Below are 26,618 nucleotides of genomic sequence, written 5' to 3' on the forward strand. Positions count from 1 at the left end.
AAGAGACTTTCCTCGTTCATATTACAGTGGACCCTCCGGATATGAATTAAATTTGTTCCGGGGGGTCTGTCTGCAACCCGAAAAGTCCAGAGGCAGGGGCACTGCTTCTGCGCATGCGCACAGTATGATTTGAGTACTTCTGCTCATGCGTGCGCAGCAAAAGACGGAAGTATACACTGCCGGGTTTGTCGCATTCGTAACCCGAAAGTTACGTATCCAGAGCGGTACGTAACTAGAGGGTCCACTGTATTAGAATTTGGGGTTAGAGTTCCACACAGCTTCTAGTTAAACTGTGGAACTTTCTGACATAAGAGACAGCGATTTCTTAGGTGGCTTTAAAAAAGGGATTTGGTAGAAAGCAGATATGTCAGTCGTAGGGCTGTGCAAAACATGCATCAGTTTGGAGAAGCCCCCCCCCCCCGACCCCGAACTGACCCCTTTGGCATTTGGGTGGCTCATTTGGCCATTGAAAGTGCAACAGTCATGGTATTTCCCCCTCTGCTGCAGTGAGGGGCGGGAGGGTTTGGCAGGTGCAAGTGACCTCGTTCCATCTCCAGAGAAGCGGACACGGAGCAATGGATCCAAACTACAAGAAAGAAGATTCCACCTAAACATTAGGAAGAACTTCCTGACAGTAAGAGCTGTTCGACAGTGGAATTTGCTGCCAAGGAGTGTGGTGGAGTCTCCTTCTTTGGAGGTCTTTAAGCAGAGGCTTGACAACCATATGTCAGGAGTGCTCTGATGGCGTTTCCTGCTTGGCAGGGGGTTGGACTCGATGGCCCTTGTGGTCTCTTCCAACTCTATGATTCTATGATTCTATGATTCATCTGGTTCTGTCGAGGATCAGGCACAGGCCGGCTGGGGCGCCACCAGTTGCTTCCCCCTCCATTAAGCAAACACTTTTTTCTTTCTGTGCAGCGGAAAGGAAGCCTCCCTTGTTTAATATGAACGCAATGAGTGCCTTATATCACATAGCGCAGAATGAATCCCCTACACTCCAGTCCAATGAATGGTGAGTGAATGGCCGAAGGAGGAGAGGTTGCAACACGTTTTGGGGTCAGTTGTCTGGGTTTCGGGATCAACGTACCTAAATGGGTTTATAAGTGAGCACTTTGGTGATTTATTTATTTGAGCAAATATGAAATTTGTTAGATCCATCACAGCAATGCTTGCATGAGAGCAGCATTTGCCATGTCAAATTGTAATGGTGGGCGGTTGCCTCTCCTGTGTGTCCAATTTCCACAGTGGCTTCTGGTTTCTTGGTTGCTGTGTTTCCTCTGATGATCCTGCGTAAGTGATGTGTTGACATGGGTGAAAAAGGCTGCTGCACCCTTGACTAAACAATAGTTTAAAACTTCTGTTTTCCCTTACCCTTTATAGGTCTGATTATTTTCGAAACTTTGTAGATTCTTGCCTCCAGAAAATCCCCCAAGACAGGCCTACATCGGAGGAGCTCCTGAAGGTTAGCTTGACTTCCTTTATTCTTCATCTGTCAGCAACCCCCCTTCCCCCCAATATTAGAATCACACATGTCGGTTACCCTTTCAGTCTTGTCTTTCCATGTTTTTCACGTACCATTTTCTCCCAAAGCCTAGCAGAACCTGGCTATTTTGTAACCTGATGGTCAGCACTCTGAGCCTTGTGAGTTAACCTTTCAACATCCCTCCATCCCTCCTCTTAGCAAACTTGTCAGGCCTCTCATTCTTGGGGCTTCCCATCTTCATATGTTGATACCAGTGCACGGCCTCCTTACACCTTTGAGTTGCGTGAAAACCTATTACGTGTTAGTTAACAAACGATCTACCTTTTCCCTCTTCATCTATTTACATCACGTGTGTGTTTCTTTTATATGTAGTCCTCCCACCACCACACATGCGTGCAAGCAGGCTTCCCATCTTACTTCTCCCATGTTTTTCCTTCCCCTGACACAGATTGTGTACAAGTTGCCTGCTGCTTTGAAAAGGCCATTCTGTTTCTCCTTCCCATCTTCCCTGTAGATCTAATTTCATTTGCTCTGCTGACAGACAGCAGCAAGTACCAGTAAACCGGGGCGGGGGGTGTTGTTGTTCTCTATTGATGGAAGTTCTTCTTCACTGCAAAGATGCTTTCTCTATTTACATTTATTTTTAAGCAAAGCCCATGGAGCTGCCTTATCCTGAAGCTGCTCCAACTGGCAGCGGCTTATCTGGATTGTGGTCTCTGCCGTCAGCTGCTCCCTGAGGTTCTTTTTTCTTTATGGACTGACCCAGTGCAATATTGCGCTTCCAGACATCCTAAGTCATAGAATCATGGCTAGAGTTTCTGATGGTGGTGAGCTTTTATCTAAACAGGGAGTAAACATACTGGAGCTCAAGTGTTGGGTCTCTCTGCCTGGGACCCTCCAGTTGAGCAGTTCTGCATGCAGTTTCCCACAGGCCTTTGCTAGGCCAAGGGATTCCCTGGGCTTCAGACTGACGGAAGCCTTGCCAGACAATCTCTGCATTCGGCACCTACATCTTTTCCCAGTCCAGGAGAACGCTTTGCCTGTAGCCATGGCATGCTGTGGTTTGTGGGCAGAGCCTGAGGTCATAGGGCACTGACACTCCCCTGCCCGCTTGTGTCTTCTGCTGCAGCACGTGTTTGTCCTCCGGGAGCGCCCTGAGACAGTGTTAATAGACCTGATCCAGAGAACAAAGGATGCAGTCAGAGAACTGGACAATCTTCAGTATCGCAAGATGAAGAAACTCCTCTTCCAGGAGGCGCACAACGGTCCCGCGGTGGAAACCCAGGAGGAGGAGGAGGTAGAAGCAGAGGCTGGGCATGGGGGGTGGGGAGGAATTCTTCACCAGCCTTTTACTCATCGCTGCGTGGTGCTTGCTTCTGGCATCGCTGCCACGGTCCTCTTTCCCAGCAGCTCATTCATATCTCCATTTGAGCTTAACCTGCATCTTGGGATATGTCCACCATAAACTGCCCTCTCCAGTTTCGGCGAGTGGCTTGCCCTCCCCCCTGAAAACAGGGTTATGAATTTTAACTGCTGACAAGCCATGGCCTTCCCTTCCATCATGCAAGAAGGCTTTCCTCCTGCTGCAGTTTGGCTAGCACAGCCTTCACCCAGCTTGGAGCTCTCTGGGTGTTTTCATCAGCTTCCATCAGCCCCAGGCAGCACAGTGCTGCAGCCCAAGGGACTTGTAATCCCAGACACTTGGAGGGCACCAGGTTGGGTGAAGATTGCCTGAAATGGCCGCAATTAGATGCGGCTCGTTTGCAAGAGTCGTGTTTTAAAATTGTAGCAGAACATTCCTTTCTGGTAAGTTTTGGAAAGAGAGCATTGCTGAATCCAAGCCTGTTGGATTCTCACCTGTGGCAAAGGGCAGTGTGTGTGTGTGTGTTTGCAACTGTAAGTTCTGCTCTTGGTACAATTCTCAGTATTATACAACTTGTCCACATGATTTCTTTCTTTGGTATTTAACAAGGTCTGAATTATCCTTTAGATTTCTTTTCCTATAAGATCGAGATCAAGAACTGAGCATTCTGTATGAGGACAGCCAAGCAAGGAAATTTGAACCCATGTCTTAACCCTGATGCTCTTGTCCACAAACACCTGCCTAGTTTGTGAAACTGGCTAATGTCCGGCAGACCCAAATGACATTTCCCCCTCCCCAAAGGCTCAAGGTCTTTCCTTGGCTACCTGTAAAGCTGAACATTCGGCAGGGAAGAGATCTAAGTGCTGCCGCCTCGCTGGCAACGATTCTCATGTTACAGCTGCAGTGGGTTGCCCTGCTAACACCCCTCTGTGATGTTCTCCCCTCTTCCCTTCAGGAGCAAGACCATGGCATGGGCCGGACGGGAACAGTGAACAGTGTCGGGAGCAACCAGTCCATCCCCAGCATGTCCATTAGTGCCAGTAGCCAAAGCAGTAGTGTTAATAGTCTTCCAGATGCCTCGGACGACAGGAGCGAGCTGGACATGATGGAGGGTGACCACACGGTGATGTCCAACAGCTCTGTCATCCACTTGAAGCCGGTAATTCTTACGGCAGCCCGGAGAGGGCATGATCTGTGTCTCTTCCCATGGCCCACCTGGAGCCAAAAGGGTCAAGAGGTTTCTTTTTAAATCAGTCAGCCCCACTGATGTATGTTCTCCTCCTCCTCCTCCCAAGGAGGAAGAAAACTACAGGGAGGATCCGGACCCCCGATCGAGAGCATCGGAACCCCAAGTGTCTCCACCCCAAGTGTCTCGCCACAGATCCCACTACCGCAACCGAGAGCACTTTGCTACTATACGCACAGCGTCGCTGGTAGGTTCAACTCTCTTTGTGGAGCGTGTTAGGCCCTTAGGGCTTTTCAGGGTTTTTAATTATTATTTGTAATGCCTGCTCTGAGTAACATTAGATTCAACTCATAACAGCCATACTTCAGTGGCCAGCTTAGCAAAAACAAGGGGCAAAGCAAATTTCGGGGGGGTTGGTTTAGTAGAAACCTTTCCATTACGTTTAATGGGCAGCTGTATCAGACTCCTTATCCTGCAAGAAAGTCCTGTAACATGAACACAATGATAATTTTTAAACTTGAGAAAAATGCTGTTTTGCTTGGTTTTTTAATATAAAATGTTTGGGGGGGGGTTGCAAGAGGAGGAGGAGATCTGCTTCTCTAACACGTTGCTTTTCTAGATGCTTGCTAGCTGAGGGGTTCCCCCAATATTCCCCATAACAATTCCTTCAGCTGACATAGGAAGGAAAGAGGGAAGTGGAAAGCTGCCTTATACAGAGTCAAACCATTGGTCCACCTAGCTCACTACTGTTCACACTGACTGGCAGCAGCTCTCCAGGCTTTCAAATAAAAGGTATTTCCCAACCCTACCTGGAGATGCCAGGGATGGAGCTTGGTGCCTCCTGCAGACTAAATAGGGGCTCCACTCCTGAGCTATGTGTCTTCCCCTAAAAATACAACAAGATTCTAGTCCTCATGGTTATGAGTTAAGGGCTGATTTAATAGGAACATAGGGATATGCCTAATACTGAATCAGACTGTTAGTCTATCCATCTCAGTACCATCTACACAGAGTGGCAACATCTCTCCAGGATTTCATACCTGGGAGACGCTGCCAGGCATCAAACCTGAGACTTCTTTGCATGCCAAGGATGTGTTTCAATACTGAGCTGCGCAGCCCATAGGCCTGCGCTCACGTGCCTTGGGGAACGTCTCCTCCTCCTCCTCAGAGTCGCTGTGGTCTGTTTCCCCGCCCTCCCTGCAGGTGACGAGGCAGATGCAGGAGCACGAGCAAGACTCGGAGCTCCGGGAGCAGATGTCCGGCTACAAGCGGATGCGGCGGCAGCACCAGAAGCAGCTGATGGCTCTGGAGAACAAGCTGAAGGCCGAGATGGATGAGCACCGCCTACGGCTGGACAAGGACCTGGAGACCCAGCGCAACAACTTTGCGGCCGAGATGGAGAAGCTCATCAAGAAGCACCAGGCGGCAATGGAGAAGGAGGTAGGGGGCAGCTGCTTCCGCACAGCTTCTCCGGTAAGGGTTGGGCAACACAGACCTGCCATAAGATAAAGCCTAATGTGGCATCTGCTCATCCTGGTGCCCTCCAAATGTTTTTCTTTCTTTGTTTTATGTCATAAAGTTTATACACCTCTTGATTGTTAAATGAAAAACCTTCAAGGAGGTTTACCCCAGAAAATATGTATTGTTGATCATTTTACTGCTTTAAGACTTTCAAAAAGTTAAAATAACAGTAGACTAAAATCAGAGTAAAACTCACATCAACTTTCTAAACATCTGGGTAGGGATGTTTTTCGTAGGTGCTGAAAAGAGGACAGTGAAGGTGCCTGCCTGATATCAATAGACAAGGAGTTCTAAAGTGTGGGTGAGGCTACACTAAAGATTCGAGTTCTTATAAATGCAGAACGGGTATTATGTGGCGCTTGTACCATTATATGGGGTAAGGCAATCTCGTAGGTGAGCTGGTCCCAAGTTGTTAAGAGCTTTCTATACTAATAGCAGCACCTTGAACTTGGCCCAGGAGCCAAAGGGCTGGTGGGATTTTTCCAAAACAGCTGGAGGGCAGAGGTTGGCTTAATGCATTCTCTCTGCTTGTGTCCAGAGTGTCTGTGTGTGGATAGGCAGGCTGTGTTACTGTTTCTGCATTTCAAGCATATCTGATGATGCAGACACTGTTGCCCCTGGTTGCCCCCTGAGCCGCTTACCACTCTCTCCTGGGCCTTTTCTCCTGGGTAGGCGAAAATCATGGCCAATGAGGAGAAGAAGTTTCAGCAGCATATTCAAGCCCAGCAGAAGAAAGAGCTGAACAGCTTCCTGGAATCCCAGAAAAGAGAGTATAAACTGCGCAAGGAGCAGCTCAAAGAGGTAAAGCTCACCTCTTAGAAGGCAGTTGGGGGGGGGGACTGATGGCAGCAAAAGAGCATTCATCTAGTCACTGGTCTGATTGGCAGTTAGAAAAAGTTTGCCTTTTTGTACAATTAAAGACAATTATTCAAGATGCTTGTGATCACTAGCACTTTTGCTTAGCAGGGCCTTTTGAAATAGTGGTGGCAGCTGTTGATTTATTTATTACCTGCCCTTCACCTTAAGGTCCCAGGGCAGGTTACAGCATTAAAAACAACATTAAAAACAACTTGCATCCTTAAAAATAAAAAACATGCACCTCAACTGTCAAAAGCCAGGATGGAAAAGGGTGCTTGTCCTGTTTTATAGAGGTTTGACTCTTGCATTGTCCTAAAACCCATTTTTTTAAAAACCCTTCTCTTTTCTGCGACAATGTCACTGCTGGCATTCCTATAATATTGTACCTGGTCTAGCTCAGCCACTCATGCAGAAATTTGCCTATTACGGGCTGTGCCTGTGGAACGGAAGGCCTGTCCTCCAGCAATGATGCCTCTGTTCCCATAAATGTTTTTATCCTGAGTGTCCATGATGGCAGAGAGCCCTCCGTTGGCAGAATGTCCCCTTCTTGCTGCTGCTCTGTTCCGTTGAACTGTGTGTGCCCTTATCTCTGCACTCCTTGCAATACCAAAGGATGCAGATAGAGAGGAGCCTTCTCTCTCCTTCTCATCTCCTCCCATCTTCCTACAAGCCAAGCTAACTCATTTTATTTATTCATTTCATTTGTATGCCGCTTTTCCACAGAGCAGTTTATGACAAAACAGGAATGCATTTCAAAACAAAAACAATGTCATCATAATATAGCAAAGCAACACAATAGCAAATATGTTGTTGTTTAGTCGTTTAGTCGTGTCCGACTCTTCGTGACCCCATGGACCAGAGCATGCCAGGCACTCCTGTCTTCCACTGCCTCCTGCAGTTTGGTTATAGCAAATATAATACCAAACAACAAAAAAACAAACCTTCAGTACTACAAATATAACAAGATTCCTTAAGCAACATCCACCAACCAATAGCAAAAACAAGGGAGCTTTACAGTTTCACCTTGGTCCTAGAAACAGCCCCTCCCATTGCGTTGCTCACAGTCCTCCTGCAGCAGATTATTCTTCTAGGGCTTCCAAGGGCAGCAGGTGGGGCAGCAGGCAGCTCCCCTCCCATGACGTTGCATTGAGCCCCGCCCCCTGTGACGGGAGACCACCCGCTCTTCTTTCTTCCAGGAGCTGAATGAGAACCAGAGCACTCCCAAGAAGGAGAAGCAGGAGTGGCTGTCCAAGCAGAAGGAGAACATCCAGCACTTCCAGGCGGAGGAGGAGGCCAACCTGCTCCGGCGGCAGCGGCAGTACTTGGAGCTGGAGTGCCGCCGCTTCAAACGGCGGATGCTGCTGGGGCGCCACAACCTGGAGCAGGACCTTGTCCGGGAGGTGCGTAGGAGGGCCCATGACCCATCTAGTCCAGCATCCTTTTCTCACAGCGGCCAAATAGGTACCCAAAGGGAAACCAGCAAAGAAGACCCAAGCACAAGAGTGCTCTCCCGTCCTGTGGTTTCAAGCAGCTGGTGTTCAGAAGCATTGCTGCCTCTGCGTAACCACCTTGGCTAGTAGCCATCAATAGCCCTCTCCTCCTCCATGAATTTGTCTAATCCTCTTTTAAAGCACCCAAGTGGGTGGCCATCGCTGCTTCCTTCAGGACTGAGTTAGCTATGCACTGTGTGAAGAAGGACTTTAAATTTCCTGAGTCCATCTTTATACAATGCTCTATTGTAAAAAAACAAAGCAAAACAGAGTGGTTTACTAAACAGATAAAGCAATAGCATTATCATAACCAGCAAGAACAATTTATTTTTTTGAAAAGTTATTAAACTAAAAACAGGTTAAACCATGCAGCAGCGTTCTAGATATCTGGATAGGCTTGTCTAAATAAGAATGTTTTTAGAAGTCGCCAAAAAGAATACGATGAAGGCACCTGCCTGATAACAACAGTCAGGGAGCTCCAAAGTGTGGGTGCTGCCACACTAAAATATCAAGTCCTTACATATGCAGATAGGGTGTTGCACCCGTAACAGTGCTGGATCTGCTGATTGAAGGGGTCGAGGGAGCATATGTGGGGTAAGGTGATCCTGAAGGTTTGACTTGACCTCTGTCCAAAGAGTTCAGGGCACTGTGCAGCAATAATCAAAACAACCAGCCCAACTGCAGATCAGGGTTGGAGGAATACTGCGAAAGGATAGGTAAATTAAAAATGCAAGCAATGGCCATTACAGATTGAGCAGCGAGATTGGTGGTTGAGTAAAATAGCCACGTTTTAGGATGGGCAGAAGCAAGCCACATTTCAGAAGTACCCTCTCAGATCACAAGTCATAATTGTTCAGATTTATAAAGCTCTTAATAGCCAACAGCCATTGATGCAGTGTGAAGTGAGATAAAATGGGATAAGGTACTTTAAAAACAAGATGAAGAACAATAGATAGGGGTGTGGTTTGTAGCTCAGATACCCTTTTCCCCGAAAGGGTGATTGGGCATTCATGGGAGTTGGGTCTGTTGGCAGCTCTTAGCTGCAGTAGTATAATGGAATACCCATGCGCAGAGGCCATCTATCTCTGGCTGCGAGGGGACAGCTATCCCCTTCCTGCCCTCCCCTGGCAGCACCCTTTGCCTCGGGCTCTCTGACCCAGCCAGGAAAATGCTTGCGTGGTCCTGATGTCCCCTCTCCTTGCTTCCCCCCAATGACTCCCCTTCTCCTTGTTGTCTCAGGAGCTGAACAAGCGCCAGACGCAGAAGGACCTCGAGCATGCCATGCTGCTGCGCCAGCACGAGTCCATGCAGGAGCTAGAGTTCCGGCACCTCAACACCATCCAGAAGATGCGCTGCGAGCTCATCCGGCTCCAGCACCAGACAGAGCTCACCAACCAGCTGGAGTATAACAAGCGGCGGGAGAGGGAGCTGCGGCGCAAGCATGTCATGGAGGTGCGGCAGCAGCCCAAGAGCCTCAAGGTGAGTTGGTTCAGGGGGTGGAGGTGGGCAGCCCTCTTCCCATTGTGTGTTGCGGGGAGGCACTGCCCAGGACTTGTGGCATTCAGCCCCTATTGAGCCCCTGGGAAGACATGTTTGTTTCCTCAAGCATTTAGTCTGCAGGCTGAAGGGCTGTTCCAGCAGCCCCTTACTTGCTGCCTTCTGGTGTCATCTCCCCCTGCTTCTTGGGTTTAGAAACCTCTGGGGCTGTGTGATCCCAGGCTGCCTTCTGAGGCTCATCTCCTTTGCACAGCAAGCTGCCTTACAGCGAGCCCAGCTCATTGGCCCATCTATCTCAGTACATTGTCTACAGTGGCTTTCCAAGGTTTCAGGCAAGGAATCTTCCCTAGCCCAGCCTGAAGATGCTGTCAAGGAGTGAAGCTGATGCTGTACCACTGGGCTGCAGCCCTTCCCCCAGCTCCTCCTTCCCGGCTGAGGCAGAACCCAAAACTTGCCCCTGGTGCTTTGCCTACCCCAGAAGATAGATGAGTGAGGAAGCCTCAAGCCGATCGTTCAGCCAGGAGTGCCAAGGGAAGGAAGAGTTTCATTGCCCGCCCAAAGGAGGCCCAAGGCTCCAGCTGTCTTGCTGATTTTGCTGTCTCGGGAACAGGAAACTGGGTGAGGCACATGGGCCATGCATCTCTCCCTCTGGCTTGGGCAACTGACCAGAGGAGGCTATCTGCACCTTGGTGACCCAGATCCTGTGCCAAGGAAAGCCCAGCTCGGTGACCTGTATAAATTATGCAAGTTGAGCGCATTTCAAATTTCCTCCTATTTACATAATCCCGTCTTATCTAGATGGTGTTGGGCAGTGAGGAGGGCAGGCAGCTCTCTGCAGGGCTCTGTTGCCTGCCTTGCCCTTTGGCCTCTGGAAATCTGACCCAGCTTCCTCTCTGTCCCCCAAGCCCTGAAAAATATATGTGCTGCTACCAACAGGGTGACAGGCTCTTCAGGCCAGAAACTACTGTGTGGCAGCTGAGGGCTGGCAGGCTGGGCCTCACTTTCATGGTGTTCTGTGTGACCACGGTTGAATGTTTTAAGTGGGCCATAGCTCACTGGCAGAGCGCCCACTTTGTATGCAGAAGGTCCCAGGTTCAGTCACTGACCGTGTCTGCAGATGTGGTTGGGAGAAAGCACCCCCTGCCTGGGACCCTGCAGGGCTTCTGCCAGTCAGTGTCGACAGTACTGAGCCAGATGGACCCAGTGGTCTGACTCAGAATTAAACAGCTCATCATGTTTCTGTGTGCGTCACTTTTATGTTCTATTCCATATCTCCCCCTCTCATCTATGGTAAGGCTGCAGTAAGGTCTAAACTACCCTTAACTGACTCAATATACTGTGTGAGTGCATAAGGCAGCAGGTCCCTGCTTCTCCAGGGAAGTCTGGCATAGCTTTCCCAGTAAAGCAGTGTCTGAGTTTGGGTTTTTCCTCAGAGTCTGTTTCAAGTGGGGCACTTCTCAGAGCATGCTCAGCGTTCTTGCCCCAGGGTGTGGAAAAGCCACCAGCAGGCCTTTCGTGGAGGGGAATGTGCCGTTGGTGGTGCTGTTGGGGCTTCCAGGCTGGAGATGACTCTGCAGCTCAAAGCCCGTTAGAAACCCCTTGACATGGCAGGCCTGTCCTCTAAGAAGGTTGACACAGAACCGTTGTTCTCCTCCCCTCCAGTCTAAAGAGCTCCAGATCAAGAAGCAGTTCCAGGATACGTGCAAGATCCAGACCCGGCAGTACAAGGCCCTGCGGAACCACCTGCTGGAGACCACCCCCAAGAGTGAGCACAAGGCTGTCTTGAAGAGGCTCAAGGAGGAGCAGACCCGAAAGCTGGCCATCCTCGCAGAGCAGTACGACCACAGCATCAACGAGATGCTCTCCACGCAGGCTGTGAGTTCCCCCATGGAGCCCTCTCCTTCCTGGCAGCGACAGAGGGGGGGGCCCTGTTCAGTCCCATAACTGACATAGAATCATGAAATAGTAGAGTAGAAAGGGACCCAGAGGATCATCTAGTCCAACCCCCTGCAATGCAGGAATATGCAGCTGTCCCTTATGAGGATCGAACCTGCAACCTTGGCATGATCAGCACCTCATGTATGCAACTGAGGTATCCAGGAGCATTGCTGAGCCTTGGCCACAGCCCGGGGCTGCCTCTGTGGGTTCCCTGGGAAATATTTTATTTATTTAAGCTATTTATAGACCGCTTAATTGCAGAATTAAGCCATTCTTTTTGTAAGCCATTTTGAGGGTTTTTCTCTTTCTTTCCACAATGAAGCAGTGTATAGATTTTATGAAATAGAAGCATTCATTCATTTAAGTGGTTTGCATAAAAATTAAGAAGCAGAAGGTCATCAAGGTCAATTAACATTCATCCTAAATATGGAGTACTTCCTTTCAGTATCTGCTGAAACAGAAAAGTCTTTGTCAGGTACCTGAAGTTTCACTGGGGAGGGAAGGGGACGACTGTCTAATCTCAGCTGGAAGGGAGTTCCGTAGAATCCAGCCCATAATAATGAATGCAAGCCTTCTGGCGGATAGAAGCCTTGCATCTGAGTCATGAAGAACTGCTAACAGACTCCTCTGAAGATCTCTGTGACCAAGCAGCGATAGAAGGAATTCTATCCTTATACTAATGTATCCTGGACCTAAGTTGTTCAGGGCCTTGTACATTAATGCAGGAATCTTGAAACTGGCCTGGGAACACATGGGCAGTCATTGCAGGCTTTTGAACACCAGAGTGAGGAGCCCTTTCCACCTCCCTCTTCCCTTCTTAGCAAGCCGCACAACCAGCTTTCCTCTCTCTCTGGGAGCCCTCTTCCACAGCTCAGTTTGTTTGCTTTTGTCTTGCAGCTGCGATTGGACGAGGCACAGGAAGCAGAGTGCCAGGTCTTGAAGATGCAGCTGCAGCAGGAACTGGAGCTGCTCAACGCCTATCAGAGCAAGATCAAGATGCAGGCAGAGGCTCAGCACGACCGGGAGCTGCACGAGCTGGAGCAGCGGGTGTCCCTGCGCAGGGCCCTCCTTGAGCAGAAGGTATGAGGGCAGGCAGCCTGGACGTTGGCACGTTAAATTAGGATAAGGGTACAAACGCACACACACACACACACACACACACACACACAAGTATTTTTCCACACTGAATTCTTCAGAATCCTGTCATTTTGCTTGACATGCGGAAGAAGCCATCCAAGGTATTGGGGTCTAGTTCACACGTAACACCAAACTCTGGGGCAGCTTATGGTTAACTCATGGTTTGTTAAGCAGGCCATGGCTTTGTGCTGTGTTTGAAGCAGGCAATAGACAGCAGATCTGTGGGGTGCAAGGAAGTGGCCATGGGAACCCCAGTCCTGTGGCCCAGCTAAGTTGGTGATGGTAATAATAATAGTAAAAATAATATTTATTTGCCACCTTTTCTCAAAGGAGCTCACAGCCATTGAGATACGTTAGGCCAAGAGATAGTGACCAGCCCCCAAGCTCTGTCCGCATTTGAACCCTGGTCTCTCCCATGTCCTAGTGCAGGACTCAAACCTCCACCCCACCACGGTCTCTCTGCTGTGCAGCATCCTGCACTTCACCTGCCGCACCAAAGACACAATAATATTGTTAGAAAAAGAGGCGTTGTAGGAAAGGCAATGTCCCTACGCCTACAGTGCCATTGGTGACCCAGTCGCCCCACGGCAGTCTCTGTCACTGACAACACCCACACATGCCCCATGCTGTTGAGGGTTAATGGCTGCACGGGAGGTGGGATTTAACCTCCATGCCTCCGTCTCTACCCCTTTTCTCCCTTCACCCACCTGTCATTAACAATGGTGTCGCAGCTAATGTGGCTGAAACTACAGTGCTGCAAACTTTACTCTGCTGCCATATCTTGGAGTTTAAGGTCAGCATAGGGAATTTGGTGGCAGTGCAACTTGAGGTTAGGTTTCAGCTTTACGCTGTTCCAGTCTTTCTCTCTCCCTGTGCAGAGTTACTAGCTTGTTTTGTGTGTTTGTGAGTGAGTGGTGGATGCATTGCAGGAGGCAAGTGGTGGAGAGAAAGGATTATGGATCCTCTCTGAGTACCCCACTTGCCCACCCTTGGAAGCAGCCCTCCACCTCTCTCAGTTTTTGCGCAGAAGTCACTGTCTTTTAGTGCAGGTACAGGGAAGCTTTTGGCTCTGCAGATGTTGTTGAACCACAGCTCTCACCAGCCCCAGGAAGGACAGCCAAGGGCCAGACAGGACTGATGGCAGTTGCAGTCCAACAACATCTGCAGGGCCAGAGGTTCCCCCATCCCCTGTTTTATGGAACCAGGCAGCCTCTGCTGCCACCTGCTGGCCCCCTCCAGTGTAGCTATAGGTGTGTGTCTCTGTAAACTCAGTCCAGATCTCGTAGGTGTGAATGAAATTCCTGAAAATCGTGATACAATCAGAGACAGAATGCATTACAATGAAAACCAGCTGCCTTTCTGCATATAAAAGGAGCTCCGTGGTTCCCTTCCATTACAAAACCTGAAATTAGGCCATGTCTCTGGAGAAACTGTCCCTCTCAGGGTCCAGAGACAACTCCAGTTTTTGGAAAGAATCCAATTTGGATTATGAGTATGGCTGTCCTGTGACTTGACTCTTGACGTCACAACTTTTGACCCCTTTAACTCAAGCGGCTTCAGGGTGAAGTGGTGATTTATTTCTTCATTGAGGTGCATGCTGGTGCTTACCTTTTATTTTAATAATAATAATAATAAATTTTATTTATATCCTGCCCTCCCCAGCCGAAGCCGGGCTCAGGGCGGCTAACAACACTAAAATAGTGCAACATTATAAAAACATTATAAAGATTAATTAAAATCAAAATTGATGGCAACCATAAACTAAAGTTCTGTAAAGATTGCCAAAGGAGGGCGTCAGGCTGCGCCCTGACCAAAGGCCTGGTGGAACAGCTCTGTCTTGCAGGCCCTGCGGAAAGATGTCAAGTCCTGCAGGGCCCTTGTCTCTTGTGACAGAGCGTTCCACCACGTTGGAGCCACAGCCGAAAAAGCCCTGGCTCTAGGGATATATTTCATTAATATCCCACCTTTTCCCCCAAGGAGCTCAAGGTGTGGCCTACATGATTCTCCTCCTCCTTTAATCCCCACTACAACCCTGCAAGGTAGGTTAGGCTGAGAGGTAGTCAATGGCCCAAGATCACCTAGTGAGCTAAATGACTGAGCAGAGATGTGCTTTATTTTCCGATGCAGTCAAGGCCTTTTGGTCGTGTCTGTATAGAATCATAGAAGAGTTGGAAGGGACCACAAAGATGATCTAGTCCAACCCGCTGCAGTGGCGAGGAAGGCCGCTTGCCCCCCACCCCCTGCCAACAAGACTCTGTGCCCTCAGAGATGTGAGGGCTCTTAGTTGCTCCTCCACAGGGAGTCACCCCCAAGACAGCCCCAGGGAGTGAGCAAGGGTTTTCACGCAGGACACCCTAATTTGTCCGGATTGTGTGGATGTTGGGCAGAAAACCTAGGCTGGCAGCTGGTGAGCTCTCCCCTCATGGCTTGTTTTGTGGCTTAACCTAAATCCTTTTCGCCAGGCGGCAGGTTCTGATTGCCCAACTTCTTTGCCTATTGTAGGGGGGAAGCAGCCACACCCTAATCCATTGCTGGAGTCTGTTAATAACTAACGTGTGCCATGATTGATGAGGGCAGGTGAAGCGCCAGCTCTCGCAGGCCGAGGCCAACCGGTCGCAGTGTTTGTTAGGATTGCGGTTTGTGGTGCAGGGGAACGGCAGCACCTGTTTTGCATCAGCACGAGGGTTGCATCAGCACCGCTTTCTTCACCACCTTCTAAAGGTTGCTGCGGGGCACCTGCTCAGTATTTGCTGTTCCGATCTAACCCCGCCCCCCCATCTTCCCCCACCCCCACCCAATTCTGTTCTGCCCAGATCGAGGAGGAGATGCTGGCCTTGCAGAACGAGCGTACGGAGCGGATCCGAAGCCTGCTGGAGCGCCAGGCCCGGGAGATTGAGGCGTTCGACTCGGAGAGCATGCGGCTGGGCTTCAGCAACATGGTCCTCTCGAACCTCTCCCCAGAGGCGTTCAGCCACAGCTACCCGGGAGCTTCCAGCTGGTCCCACAACCCTTCCGGGGGCGCAGGGCCCCACTGGGGTCACCCCATGGGTGGTCCGCCGCAGGCGTGGGGCCACCCAATGCAGGGTGGCCCCCAGCCCTGGGGTCACCCCTCTGGGCCCATGCAGGGAGTCCCCCGGGGGAGCTCGCTGGGGGTCCGCAACAGCCCCCAGGCTCTGAGGCGGACGTCCTCCGGGGGACGGACGGAGCCAGGCATGAGCAGGAGCACGAGCGTCACGTCGCAAATATCCAATGGGTCACACATGTCTTATACATAATAGCTTCGAGAGGTCTGTCCCTGAGGGTGGCAAGTCCACTGGAGCTGTCTGCCAACAGAAGCTGCCAAGGGGCAACCCCACCCCCCTCCCCGGGAGCCCAGACCCGGGCAGCACGGACTCCGGGTGCCGACTGGCGAGCGTGTTCATTTCGGGCAGCATTTAATGTTTTGGGTTTACTAATTGGGATGTCATAGTATTTGGCTGCAGAGTCTCTCTTAGCTTCTTTAAGAAAAAGGAAAAATTATTTTAAAGAAAGCGGTTTGGAGTCCGGGAGAGAGGTGCAGCTTTTTTAGTGGCAAGGGGTCAGGGGAGGCCATTCTCTCTTAACGGAGCAAAGGAAGGAAGGAAGGGTCTCCCCCAGCCCAAGCTCCTGGTGAATTAGGCACATTGGGAGGGCAAACCCTGTGGGTTCTTGGTTCGCTCTCTCTGTATTTAAATGCCCCTCCCCTCTCCCTGCTTCTTTGGGGGCCAGTCTCTTGCTATAAAGGGACTCGGGGGGAAGGTGTGCCACTAAAGAGAGGAGGTCGGGAGGAGGGCGAGGGGAACCGCGCCTGCTGATAGAAGCTGGGGGGGGGAGAAAGGGGGCAAGCAGACAGCTCTGGACACCCCCCGCCCCCGCTGGCGCATGCTGTCTCCCCGTTGCACTAAGGTGAAGCCGCTCGCTTGGAGCACACCTGATCTCTTGGACAGAACTGCACTAGTCAAATGCACCTGCTAGAAACCTGTTTGCAGTTCAGCCCAACAGGCTGTGTTGTGTGTGTGTGTGTGTGTGCGTGCGTGCGCGTGTGTGTGTGTATGGTTGTGTGGTTGCTGGAGGGGGAAGAGGCAAGGCCAGGGAGGGTCTGCTGTTTTCTAGCTTAATACTGTGACATCTCACATTAGTCAAGCATCAGAACAATTCGCGAGGCGCCCAGGATCGTACCCCACTCCCCTGCCTGCCTGCTCTGCTCTTCAGAAACTTCTATATATTAAAAAAAAAAGACTTTCAGCCAGCCAGTCCAAATTTCCAGAGGTATTGTGATTGATGCCATAAGTTTCAGACATGCCATTTAGGGCAGGCAAGGAGATCTCTCTCCTTTCTGACACTACATATTTTATTTTATTTTATTTTTTGCCAGATTTTTTTTTTGGGGGGGGGGCTAACCTTGGGCTTGCCACAGTTTTTTCCTCGTTTACATGTAAAGCTGTAGCCAACGTGTTTCCGAGTGTGTTTTAGTTGCCATGGGGGGGGTTTCGCCTCTCTTGCCCTGCTGCTGACCAGCCTGTTAAGCTGCCTCCATTGACGTTTTACGCTACATGCGACCCGTCCTTCGCATGAGTTCTCGAGAGGTGGGGGACCCCCCCCCCCCCCGCACCGTTTTTAAAGCCATTTGCGACTGCTTTTGGTGACCTTTTGCCCAGAGGCTCTGCTTCCAAAGAGCCACTGTGCATGCTCACACACACATGTAGATTTCTGGGGCTGGCAGCTGGAGAACAAGGTTTTTGGGAGAGCTAGACACGCCCCTCTCCTTTTGCGCTCAGGATCTTTGGGACCTCAGTTGCCAAGGCAGCAAAAGAGGTACTGTGACTCGCGTCAACCCAGGGGCTAAGCAGAGAGCAGTTTGGCCCAAGGTTACGAGAAAAGGAAAAGAAAGAGATTCTCCTCACTACAGGAGCTGCTTCCCTCGGCTGTTCTTTGTAAAAAAAATTTAAAAATTCCCTTGCACATTTAAGCAAATGAAACACTAGCTAACTAACTCTAGAATTTTTTATTTTGCCTTTTAACACATCTTATAGGGCTCAGAATGGCAAGGTTTCTTCCGAATGTGTTTGGTGTCCAACGCGACATCTTTGTATAGAAAAATACTCTAATGTCTTTCACACTGCAGCTCAGTTCTTTTTTTTTATCAGTGTGACTTCTTTTTTTTAAAAAAAAATCTTAGCTAAATTAAAAAACAACCACTCCAGATCCTTAATCTCTCTCTCTCTCTCTTTCTCCCTCCCTCTCCCCCTCTCCCCTCCCTCTCCCTACAGATCTTTGGTTGATCATAGCACTGGGAACAAGCAGGAGGCCACTAAGCCAAATCAGCCCCTTCCAGGGGGGTGGAAATGGGTGGGGAGAATCTTGACTTGGGCACCATTGTCCTAGCATATTAGTGACTCTCTTGAAAGGGTCGCAGTGGGCAAACCCCTTTTTGCCCATGTGTTCTGTGTATCTCGCGTGAAAAAGATCTCAGTAGTGCTCAGATCCTTCCTCGCGAAACTAACTTCACAGAGAGGAGAACTCTCATGCCTCTTCTCTTTCCATTTGACATGAAATTTGAGCTAGTTAACTTATTTTTAAAGGGGGGGGGGAGAGAAGAACATTGTCATTTAACTCCAAAAGGCCCTTCCACCCTGGACCCCTGGAATGGGTCTCCGTTTCTAGGCAGTACCACATCAGTAACATGGTGCTAATATTGAATGTTTTTCTCTGGGTGGGGGCAAAGAGGGGAGCGCTTCTCTTTCCCAAGCATGTCCACAAACGCACAGACCAAGGAGCAATGATATGAGCCAGCCTTGGTCAAGCTGGGACCCTCTGCCTGCTTCAGACTACAAATCCCATCAGCTGATGGGAGTTGTAGTCCGAAGCCACTGGAGAGCCCCAGTTTGGTGGGGGCTGAATTATGAGCGGTACTTGAGAACCCCTCCCTGTCGCTTCATTCATGCATTTTTTGCTTGCATTGATGATGAAATTTTGGGCAGGCTCCACATTGGGAGGGGGTGGGAGTGTTCTTTCCTAAAATAATCTTGTTTGTGCGATGCAAAACAAGGCCTGACTGCTGCCTCTTTCACCCCCTCCCCTTCCATGCTGCCCCATTTCAATATTAGCGCTTAACAAAAAAAAAAAAGAGAGAATTGTGGTCTTGTAACCAGGTCGTTTTTCTCTTCCTGCCCCTCCCCCCCAAATGTATATCTCATCACGTGCCAGACCCTGGACTTATTCAAGGAATTAATATTTTAATTAAAATAGTTTGCAAAAACTGCATCAGATCCATTGGTCTAAATGTTTTGTGTGTGTGCATAGTTGCAGGTGTGTGTGTGTGCTGAGAGGGTCTGAGCAAGCCACAAATCCCTACCAAGAGAAGCCAATTACAATTTTAATTCCATCTGGATGCAGGTTCTATTTCCTGTTTTCTGTGATGGGTCAATAAGAAAGCCAGATTTTAAATTTGTGCTTTTTTTCCTGAGGTGCAGCTGCACTCTGAAATGATTCGCAAACCGGATAGATGTTTGAGAAAACCTCAACCTTCCAGCCATGTTTTTAAGCCTTGGGTCCCCAAATGATCAGGGATGATGGGAGTTGTAATCCAACAACTTTGAAGAGTGCTGTGTGGTCTACTTGCATCCCTCCCGTCTCCAAAAAAAGCTTGTTAGCATCGTTCGTTCGTTCATTCATTTTATATTTATCCCTAGAAGCTGCCTTCTGGTGTTCCCCTCCCTCCCATTTATTTATTTTTAGCTGAAGAATCTGTGGCCCTCTAGACTTTTATGCACTACAGCTCTTGCCACGGTCCCTGTCCATTAGCCCTGCTGGCTGATGAGTAACGTCTGAGTGGGACAACAGGCTTCCCACCCCTGACTTGTGGTCTCTTCATCTTTTTCCTGGTGGCCTTACTCAGCCTTCACCGCAATGTCCTGACATCAGCAGTGGAATCTGCAAAGCAGCCTTGAGGCCGCCTGGCACCCTTCAAGAGCTTTGGGCAGGGCTGGTGGGAGTTGTAGTTTGGAACACCAGGCGGGCAAAAAGACTGTTGTAAGGGAACAAGTCCAAACTGCAACTGCCTTGAGCAACAGGAGCTGTAGGAGCAATTTCTGGAGGGAGCCTACCTTATCTTCGGGGCTTTGAAGCAGCTTCCCTCCTCCCTGGTCTCTCTACATTTTTTGAGAAAATAAAATCCAAACCATAGCAGAGTTGGAAGGGGACCCAGCGAGTCGTCTAGTCCAGCCCTCCACTGTGCTCCTCTCCAACTTCCTAGCTTTCTGTTTTGAGGGTGGTAGAGCCAGAGCAGTCTGGCATCTTGTGATCTGTTTAAAAAAAAGCCACACACACACCCCCAAAAACCTGCAGGTCTTGTAAATTACTTTTTTAACACACTGGAGGCTCCTGTGGTCAAGGGACTTAAAGAGATGGTTCCTTCCCAGGAGGTTGAAAGCAGACTCAGAATGACACCTCTAGGTGCATGTTTCATGTGGCTGATTTATTTCTATTTTCTTTCCTCTCTTCACATTAGCTGCGCAACCGCAGGCCCTGTGAGCCTAACAGCCTTCATCCTGTGCTAGGAAGGGCAATGTCGCCTCCGTGGACCACAGCCCCTCACCTTCTAAAATGCACAGACATCTATTTTTATAGAAAAATGCTCACAAGCACATCCCATTTTATAAACACAGGTTCTCAGTTCTGTAGTTACATGTTCTGTATAGAGCGATGAACTCTCCTCTTTGGCACTGAGACATTAAAAGGTATTGTTTTCGAGGTGCTGCTGCCTGCTGTCATGAACCAGTCTTTGAGGGGCATCCTTCAGTCTGCATGAGGTTGATTTGGTGGGTGAGGGGGAAAGACCCCCGTCTCACCTTATAGATCACCAAGAGAGTGTCCACTTAGCTTTTCTGGAAACCGGCTGGTTTGGGATCTTGTAAGCCAATGTGTCTGAAAGAGAGAATGAAGAGGTCTAGATCGCTGGTCTTCCGACTGGTGGGTTAGGAGCCACTACTGGGTTGTGGCCTGATCCAAGGTGGGTCACAACAGTACTACCGCCATCCAAAGATATGGTAAAAAAGAGAGAGAAATTGGTCCCCAAATGCATGTTTGGGTTAAAAGTGGGTCTTAGGTCTGAAAAGGTTGAACGTGCGAGGTCTAGATCATGTTTGGATAGAGACCATCGGTCTGATTTCTAGACTTCTGCAGCCAGTTCAAAGTTGGTGTGTGTTTAAGAGCTAGTACCCAGATGATGCTAAATTCTGAATTGAGAGGGCATGGATAGAGACCAGTGGTGGTTCTGGTGGTGTTGGACTCCCAACAGCCAAAAGGGTCTGTGGGCAAGGAAGATGGGAGTCCCAACGATATTGGGGGGCAGCTTTCCCATCCCTGCAATGGGGCACAAATAAAACACTGCCTTAAAAAGTCCCTGGAGGTAGATTGTCGCACATACAAAAGCAAGGGTAGCTGTTTTGAGTTTTCTACCTTTCTGGTAGTCATGCAGCAGATAAATTGGAAAGTGACCTGATCTGGGTTGGAAGCTGAGCTCTGGCCTCCTGTCCTTCAAACTCCACAACCCAAGGGCTTCCTTTCAAAAAGACCTGGCCCTGGTCTTCTTAAAACATCCTTCGGGTCCTTGGAGGAGACGTCATAGCTCAGGGAGGACATATCTGAACCAGCGGCAGGAAAATCTGAGCCAGGATTGCTGTTCATTTTTCCCAATCAATGTTCCTTCCGAGCTTGACTGCCTCATGGTGTTTGAGTCTGGCTTACTCTCGCCAAGCAAGGATCATTTTCTGCTTTCCAATTCCGGTTGTGTAACAAATGGAACATCTGCCCCTTTCAGGAAAAACCCTCCTAGCTATTGTTGGGAGCCCTCTCCCAAAATCTTAGGTAAACACCTGTTCCCAGAGGGTGAAAGGGCCGTGTCAGCAAATGAGGCTTGCATGAACAAGCGAGGTGTTTGATCTGCAAGCTTGAGTGCCTCTTAGCAAGCAGTCCCTTCCCTAACCGTCGCTGCCACTCCAGGCTAGGTTCCTAGTGGAGGATGGGGTGGAATACGTGGACCATCCTTCTGTAGCCAAAACCTAGTTGTTTTAACACATTTTTAACTTCCTTGAAGCAATTTTTGAACATTTAAGCCTTGTTTAACCCAAACTTCCATGTTGACCTCTTTCCCCCCGGTCAAACGCAGCCTGGTCTTAATGAGGACCGGTCTCCTGCCACCAGGAAGCAATGCAAACATTAAAAGAGGATTTTTCTTCAGCACTAGCCCCTCATCCCTCCTCCTGCCCTCTGGTGCTTAGTATCCCTGGCAACTCATTTAGCGGGAAAGGAAATATGTTCGCTTACCTGTAAAGAACAATCACAGCGAATTGACCTGAGTGAGGGGAGCATAAACTGTATGTGCTTACCTTTGAATTCTGGAAATTCTCCTCTTCCCTCCCCCGCCACCTTCTTTTCGGTACAAAATGTTTAAATTTGTTTTTCCCAAACTTGGACCTTCAGCTGTTTTTGGACTACGATTCACATCATCCCTGACCACTGGTTCTGCTAGCTAGGGATGGTGGGAGTTGGGTCTCCAGCTGTTTTTTAGACTACAAATTTGGTAAACACTGGTTTCAATAGATTTTGTAAGGCAACTGGATCCAAACTTAACATTATGTGGGCTTGAGGAAGTTTAGGGTTGTATCCAGCTGAGTTTACTCAAGACTACTCAGTTGAAATTAATGGACCAAACTTGGTCCTGTTGGTTGATTTCAGTGGGGCAACTCTTGAGTAGGACTAACATTGGATACAACTCTTTGTGTCTGATTCCCAAAGTTTGGGGTGGCTGGATTCTTTATTGTCTGCCTTTTTTAAACAAATATCCTCTTAGCTGTGCCATTTTTTATTTTATTTTTTTACAAGGTGTGGGAGACACATGCCCTTGGGTTTGAGAGAGGACAAAGTCCCAAAACCCAGCACTTTAGGGAAAGCAGTGAATTGGATGAAGCCCCATTTGCTTGTTGTTTAAGCCCAGAATGGCAGATTTCTATGGCAACTGCTGGCTCAGCAGAAAGGCTGAAAAGACTAAAGCTAATGAACTGAAACTTCCAAACTCTGATTTGCAGCAGAAGGGAGCTTTTTTTGCTTTTGCTTTTTAAATAAAACGGGAGAATCCTGGCTCAAAGGCAGCGATAGGTAGACTCTTGACCTGTCTGCAAGTTGACCTTCCCCTTCTTCCAACCATTTTCTGTTTGTGTGAGGAGATGTGAGGAGCTCCAACCTGAGCATCCTCAACTTTCCTGTGAATGACTGTGGTGCTGAGGCCTGTTGGCCTCTGCCTGTCAGGTTTGCTTGAGAGTAAAAACGTGAGTTCTCTTGGCACCTGGGGTCTGACACTGACTCAGAGAAAGAAAATAATGTGGCCAGCTGGACCCTCTGATAGAGAATGTGGGATCTAGCAGGAGGTGATTTTTGCAGGAGCGATGGGGAATTGAGCATATCACCTGTAAAGATGTGACTATATTATGGCAGAAGCTGTGCTCCTGCATACACACAGTCCATTGAAAGCACGTTGCTCCCCCCCAAAGAATCTTGGGAACTGTAGTTTTGGAAGGGTACTGGGAACTAGCTCTGGGCAGGGTGAACTAAAGTTCCCCGAATTCTTTGGGGGAATGTAGGCTCTGTGTGTTGGGCAGGGGAGAGAATTGTTCCCTGGATACAACTGGCTCTGTGTTGGTGCGTGGGGCTGAGCTGACCCACAGGCCTTGAGAAAGCAATGACTTTGGTATCTAGCAAATGCGATCGCTACCAAAATGTGTGCCCCTTCGTTTTTCCAGCTTAGAGAGTAGGCTTGATGCAGACGGTGTGTTGTTGTTTTTTTAACGCTCCAGTACGTACCTCCACACACAAAGAAGCTACATTGGCTTGAAATGGGTGTAAAAACGCTAAAAGGTTTCTGTTCTTAAAATAATGGACACATCTATTGCTTCTGCCTGCCTTCTTCCATAAAACTGGCCCAGGGGGTGGCCCTGTCCATCGGCTTCCTCCTCTTCCTCTTCCTCAGGCTCAGTTTCCCCCATGTCAAATTCAGCAGCAGGGAGGAGGGGGGACAGAACTAGTTGGCCCTGCCTGTCTTTAGCTCTAGCGCCCCCTGCTGTTGGGCTCCCTGCCTTCCGCCCTACCAGTCTCAATGGGCACCAGCCATCACTTCCGATGGGAGATTAGTGCCAAGGAGGAAATGACGTTGCGTCAAGTGTGGTTTCTTTCAACCGCCCGGCTCCTCACTGCATTAATCGGACAGGTGGGAATTCTGCCCGCCGTCATCTTAAGGCCTCCGAGGCGAGAGTGTGAGTTGTGAATAGTGTACATTTGACATTTAGAAGGAAAAAACAACAACAACTTGAAAGCTTGCTTGTATCATGGAGATTATTTTAAAACAAGAAGCGAGACTTGATTTCTAATGAACTATTAACACAACTTTGATGTAAGTTTTATCCCACTTGGGGTTCAAAAAAAGCATCTTGAATGTATAATCTTCCTCCTCCTGACTTGTAAGCCGTAAGGATGGCTTATTCTGCCAGTGGGGTGTTCTATTTATTAATTTGTATAATTACGGTAATTTCCTTCCTCTTCTTGCGTTCATGGCTTTTTAGTCTGGGTCTGAAGTTAGGGTCTCCCTGTTCCTGCCTAACCCCCTCCGCATTTAAATAAAATCCCATTTTGTACATTACAATTACGACATTTTAAATATTTTTCAACGCAGTCCTCCTGTCTTGTTTTTATTTCATCATTCCCCGTTTGAAGCATACTCTGCAAGCTATCTGGTCATTATCTCTGACCATTGGCTCTCCTACCCCCCTAAGTAGACCATCAATTGAAAGGAAGAAGGAACCAAGCAAACCCGGGTAGCAGATTTGCAAATTGAAAAGATGATGCCCACTTGTAGTTGTGGATCACTTTGGCTTGGTAGAATGGGTTAGGCAGCAAAATGTTAAAAGGATCCCTCGGTTTTGGGAGAGAGAACTGAGAGAATCTTAGAATTGCAGAGTTGGAAGGAACCCCAAAAATCATCTAGTCTAACCCCCTGCAATGCGAAGTGGGGCTGGTGGGGGTTATCAACCTGCCAGGGGCCGATGGGAATTGTAGCGCAAAAAAAAAAAAAATCTGGAAAAGAACCCAGTTGGCAAAAGATGGTGCCCAGGCCCACAGTAGGTTTTTATTTTTTAACATATGAGTCCACACCTTCCACCCAGATTCCTTAAAATCATTGGGGCAATCCCTCTCTAGAACAGCCTGTATTTTGGGTGCAGAGAAGATCCAGAGGAACTGGTTTTAAACAGTGTCAGCCTGAGCTCATCCTTTCACCAAACCTCCTCCATATTGCCGTGGTTTCACAAAAGATCGAGGTGCGTTCATTTGGCTGGAAGCTTCACAGCTTCATTATTTTGGTTTGGGGGATTTTGTTTTTTAAAAAGCTTTATCCGTAGCAAGCCAGCTGCACGCAAGTCTAAACAAGGACCAGGTTGTCCCCCAGCCGCTTAAGGCGGAGGCTTTGCCGGGCACCGACCTTTGAGACCCAGCTAGAGGTGTGCATTTTCGCCGGCGGGCAAAGCGAGCCTCTCTCCTCGCTCTCTCTTGTACAATACTTCTCGTCAGTATTCCGGTCTTTTCTTCTGGTTCAGGCGTACACGATAGCTCATATAACCTGTATTAATTGTATAGATTGTGCATTTACAGCTGTTACCAACCAAGTTGTTTCGGGGGGCAGTTGGGGGAGGGGGAGGGAAATCAAGAGAACAAAAAGAGGTGATATGTAATATTTTGTTTGTAAGTATCCTTTGTATCATAGCAAAGGAAATGTTTAAAAAAAAAGAGCTGTAATAAAGTAATTTTAGTAGATGGCGTCTCTGCTTCGTTTGTTAACAGAGGTCAGTAATGCAGTGCAGGAATCACAGTCCTCTGGTCAGCTGCTGCAATGCCCATCTCTGCCTACCCTCCCTCTTAAAACAGGGGTGGGGAATCTTTTAAAAGCCCATACAGACCAAATCTCCTTTTTGGGGGGTTGGGGGGGGTCACATGAGAGTGGTGGGCGGAGCCAGAGGCAAAAGTGGGTGGGGCAATGCATGCAAATTTTTACCTTTGCACAGTAGGTTGGTGTTTCTGCACATGGTGTTTCTGCGTCTCCATCCCCATGGTTCTACCCGGACACTGAGGTCCAGCTCCGAGGGTCTTCTGGCGGTTCCCTCACTGAGAGAAGCCAAGTCACAGGGAACCAGGCAGAGGGCCTTCTCGGTAGTGGCACCCGCCCTGTGGAACGCCCTCCCACCAGATGTCAAAGAGAACAAATACCAGACTTTTAGACGACATTTGAAGGCAGCCCTGTTTAGGGAAGCTTTTAATGTTTGATGCATTACTGTATTTTAATATTGTGTTGGAAGCCAGCCAGATGGGTGGGGTATAAATAATAAATTATTATTATTGTATTACACATCCCTCTTCATCCTCCAGGTAAGCAAGAGTTGAAGGCCACATTTCCAGCCAGGCAATAAGCTCAACGAGGGTGCACTGCAGGGCTGGGGAGAATCCCAAGGGCCAGATAAGCTCACAAGCCAAATTTGGCCCCGGGACACAGGCTCCCTGCCCCTGCTCTTACTTATTCTCACAAGAGGGACTCGAAGTGCTTTACATTAAAAGCAGCTAAGAAGGACATCAATAAGAATTTGAACCCTAGGTGGCAAGATAAAGGACAACCACTGTTTTCATGCAATCCTGGGCTGGGGGCATTGTGGCAAGTTGAAATGGCAACCCCCCTCTGCCCACTGCAGGCCCGTGGAAGGCTGTTCCAGAATCGCAAGAGCAGGTCGGAGTAATCTGCGATTTCCCAACGACAGATAGCAGATTCTTTATTATGATGCCGTCATGGACCCAAGCACACTGGCAGCCAAATATCCTAACGTACAAGTGGGTTGTAAGACAGAAATGATGTAAAATACCGCACAAGGAATACCTTAGCTAAGATATACAGCAGGATACCTTAAAACGTGGGAGTGAAGAGTTTAAAAATCAGTAACCAGATTTTAAAAGGTACAAGAACCGTAGCTGGACAGGACAGCTGTACCTAGGGGGAGGTCTCCTTCCATGTTAAGCAGCCAGAGGGGGAAACCT

General features: G+C 48.9%; 1 protein-coding gene across 1 annotated transcript in view; it reads left to right on the top strand.

Moving 5' to 3' along the window:
* The window catches only part of TAOK1 (TAO kinase 1), a 65,108-nt gene extending 39,758 nt beyond the window's left edge, over positions 1 to 25,350 (top strand). Inside the window, exons 9-20 of the mRNA XM_083587557.1 lie at positions 919 to 1,012; positions 1,381 to 1,462; positions 2,613 to 2,780; positions 3,802 to 4,005; positions 4,142 to 4,279; positions 5,236 to 5,472; positions 6,226 to 6,354; positions 7,608 to 7,811; positions 9,141 to 9,380; positions 11,061 to 11,273; positions 12,234 to 12,416; positions 15,287 to 25,350. Of these exons, the coding sequence (XP_083443683.1) occupies positions 919 to 1,012; positions 1,381 to 1,462; positions 2,613 to 2,780; positions 3,802 to 4,005; positions 4,142 to 4,279; positions 5,236 to 5,472; positions 6,226 to 6,354; positions 7,608 to 7,811; positions 9,141 to 9,380; positions 11,061 to 11,273; positions 12,234 to 12,416; positions 15,287 to 15,748 (2,354 nt within the window). The 3' untranslated portion in view covers positions 15,749 to 25,350. The remainder of the gene's footprint in view (positions 1 to 918; positions 1,013 to 1,380; positions 1,463 to 2,612; positions 2,781 to 3,801; positions 4,006 to 4,141; positions 4,280 to 5,235; positions 5,473 to 6,225; positions 6,355 to 7,607; positions 7,812 to 9,140; positions 9,381 to 11,060; positions 11,274 to 12,233; positions 12,417 to 15,286) is intronic.
* Positions 25,351 to 26,618: the final 1,268 nt, after the last annotated feature.

Source organism: Podarcis filfolensis (genome assembly GCF_964270895.1).
Source record: "Podarcis filfolensis genome assembly, chromosome: 15".
Lineage (NCBI taxonomy): Eukaryota > Metazoa > Chordata > Lepidosauria > Squamata > Lacertidae > Podarcis > Podarcis filfolensis.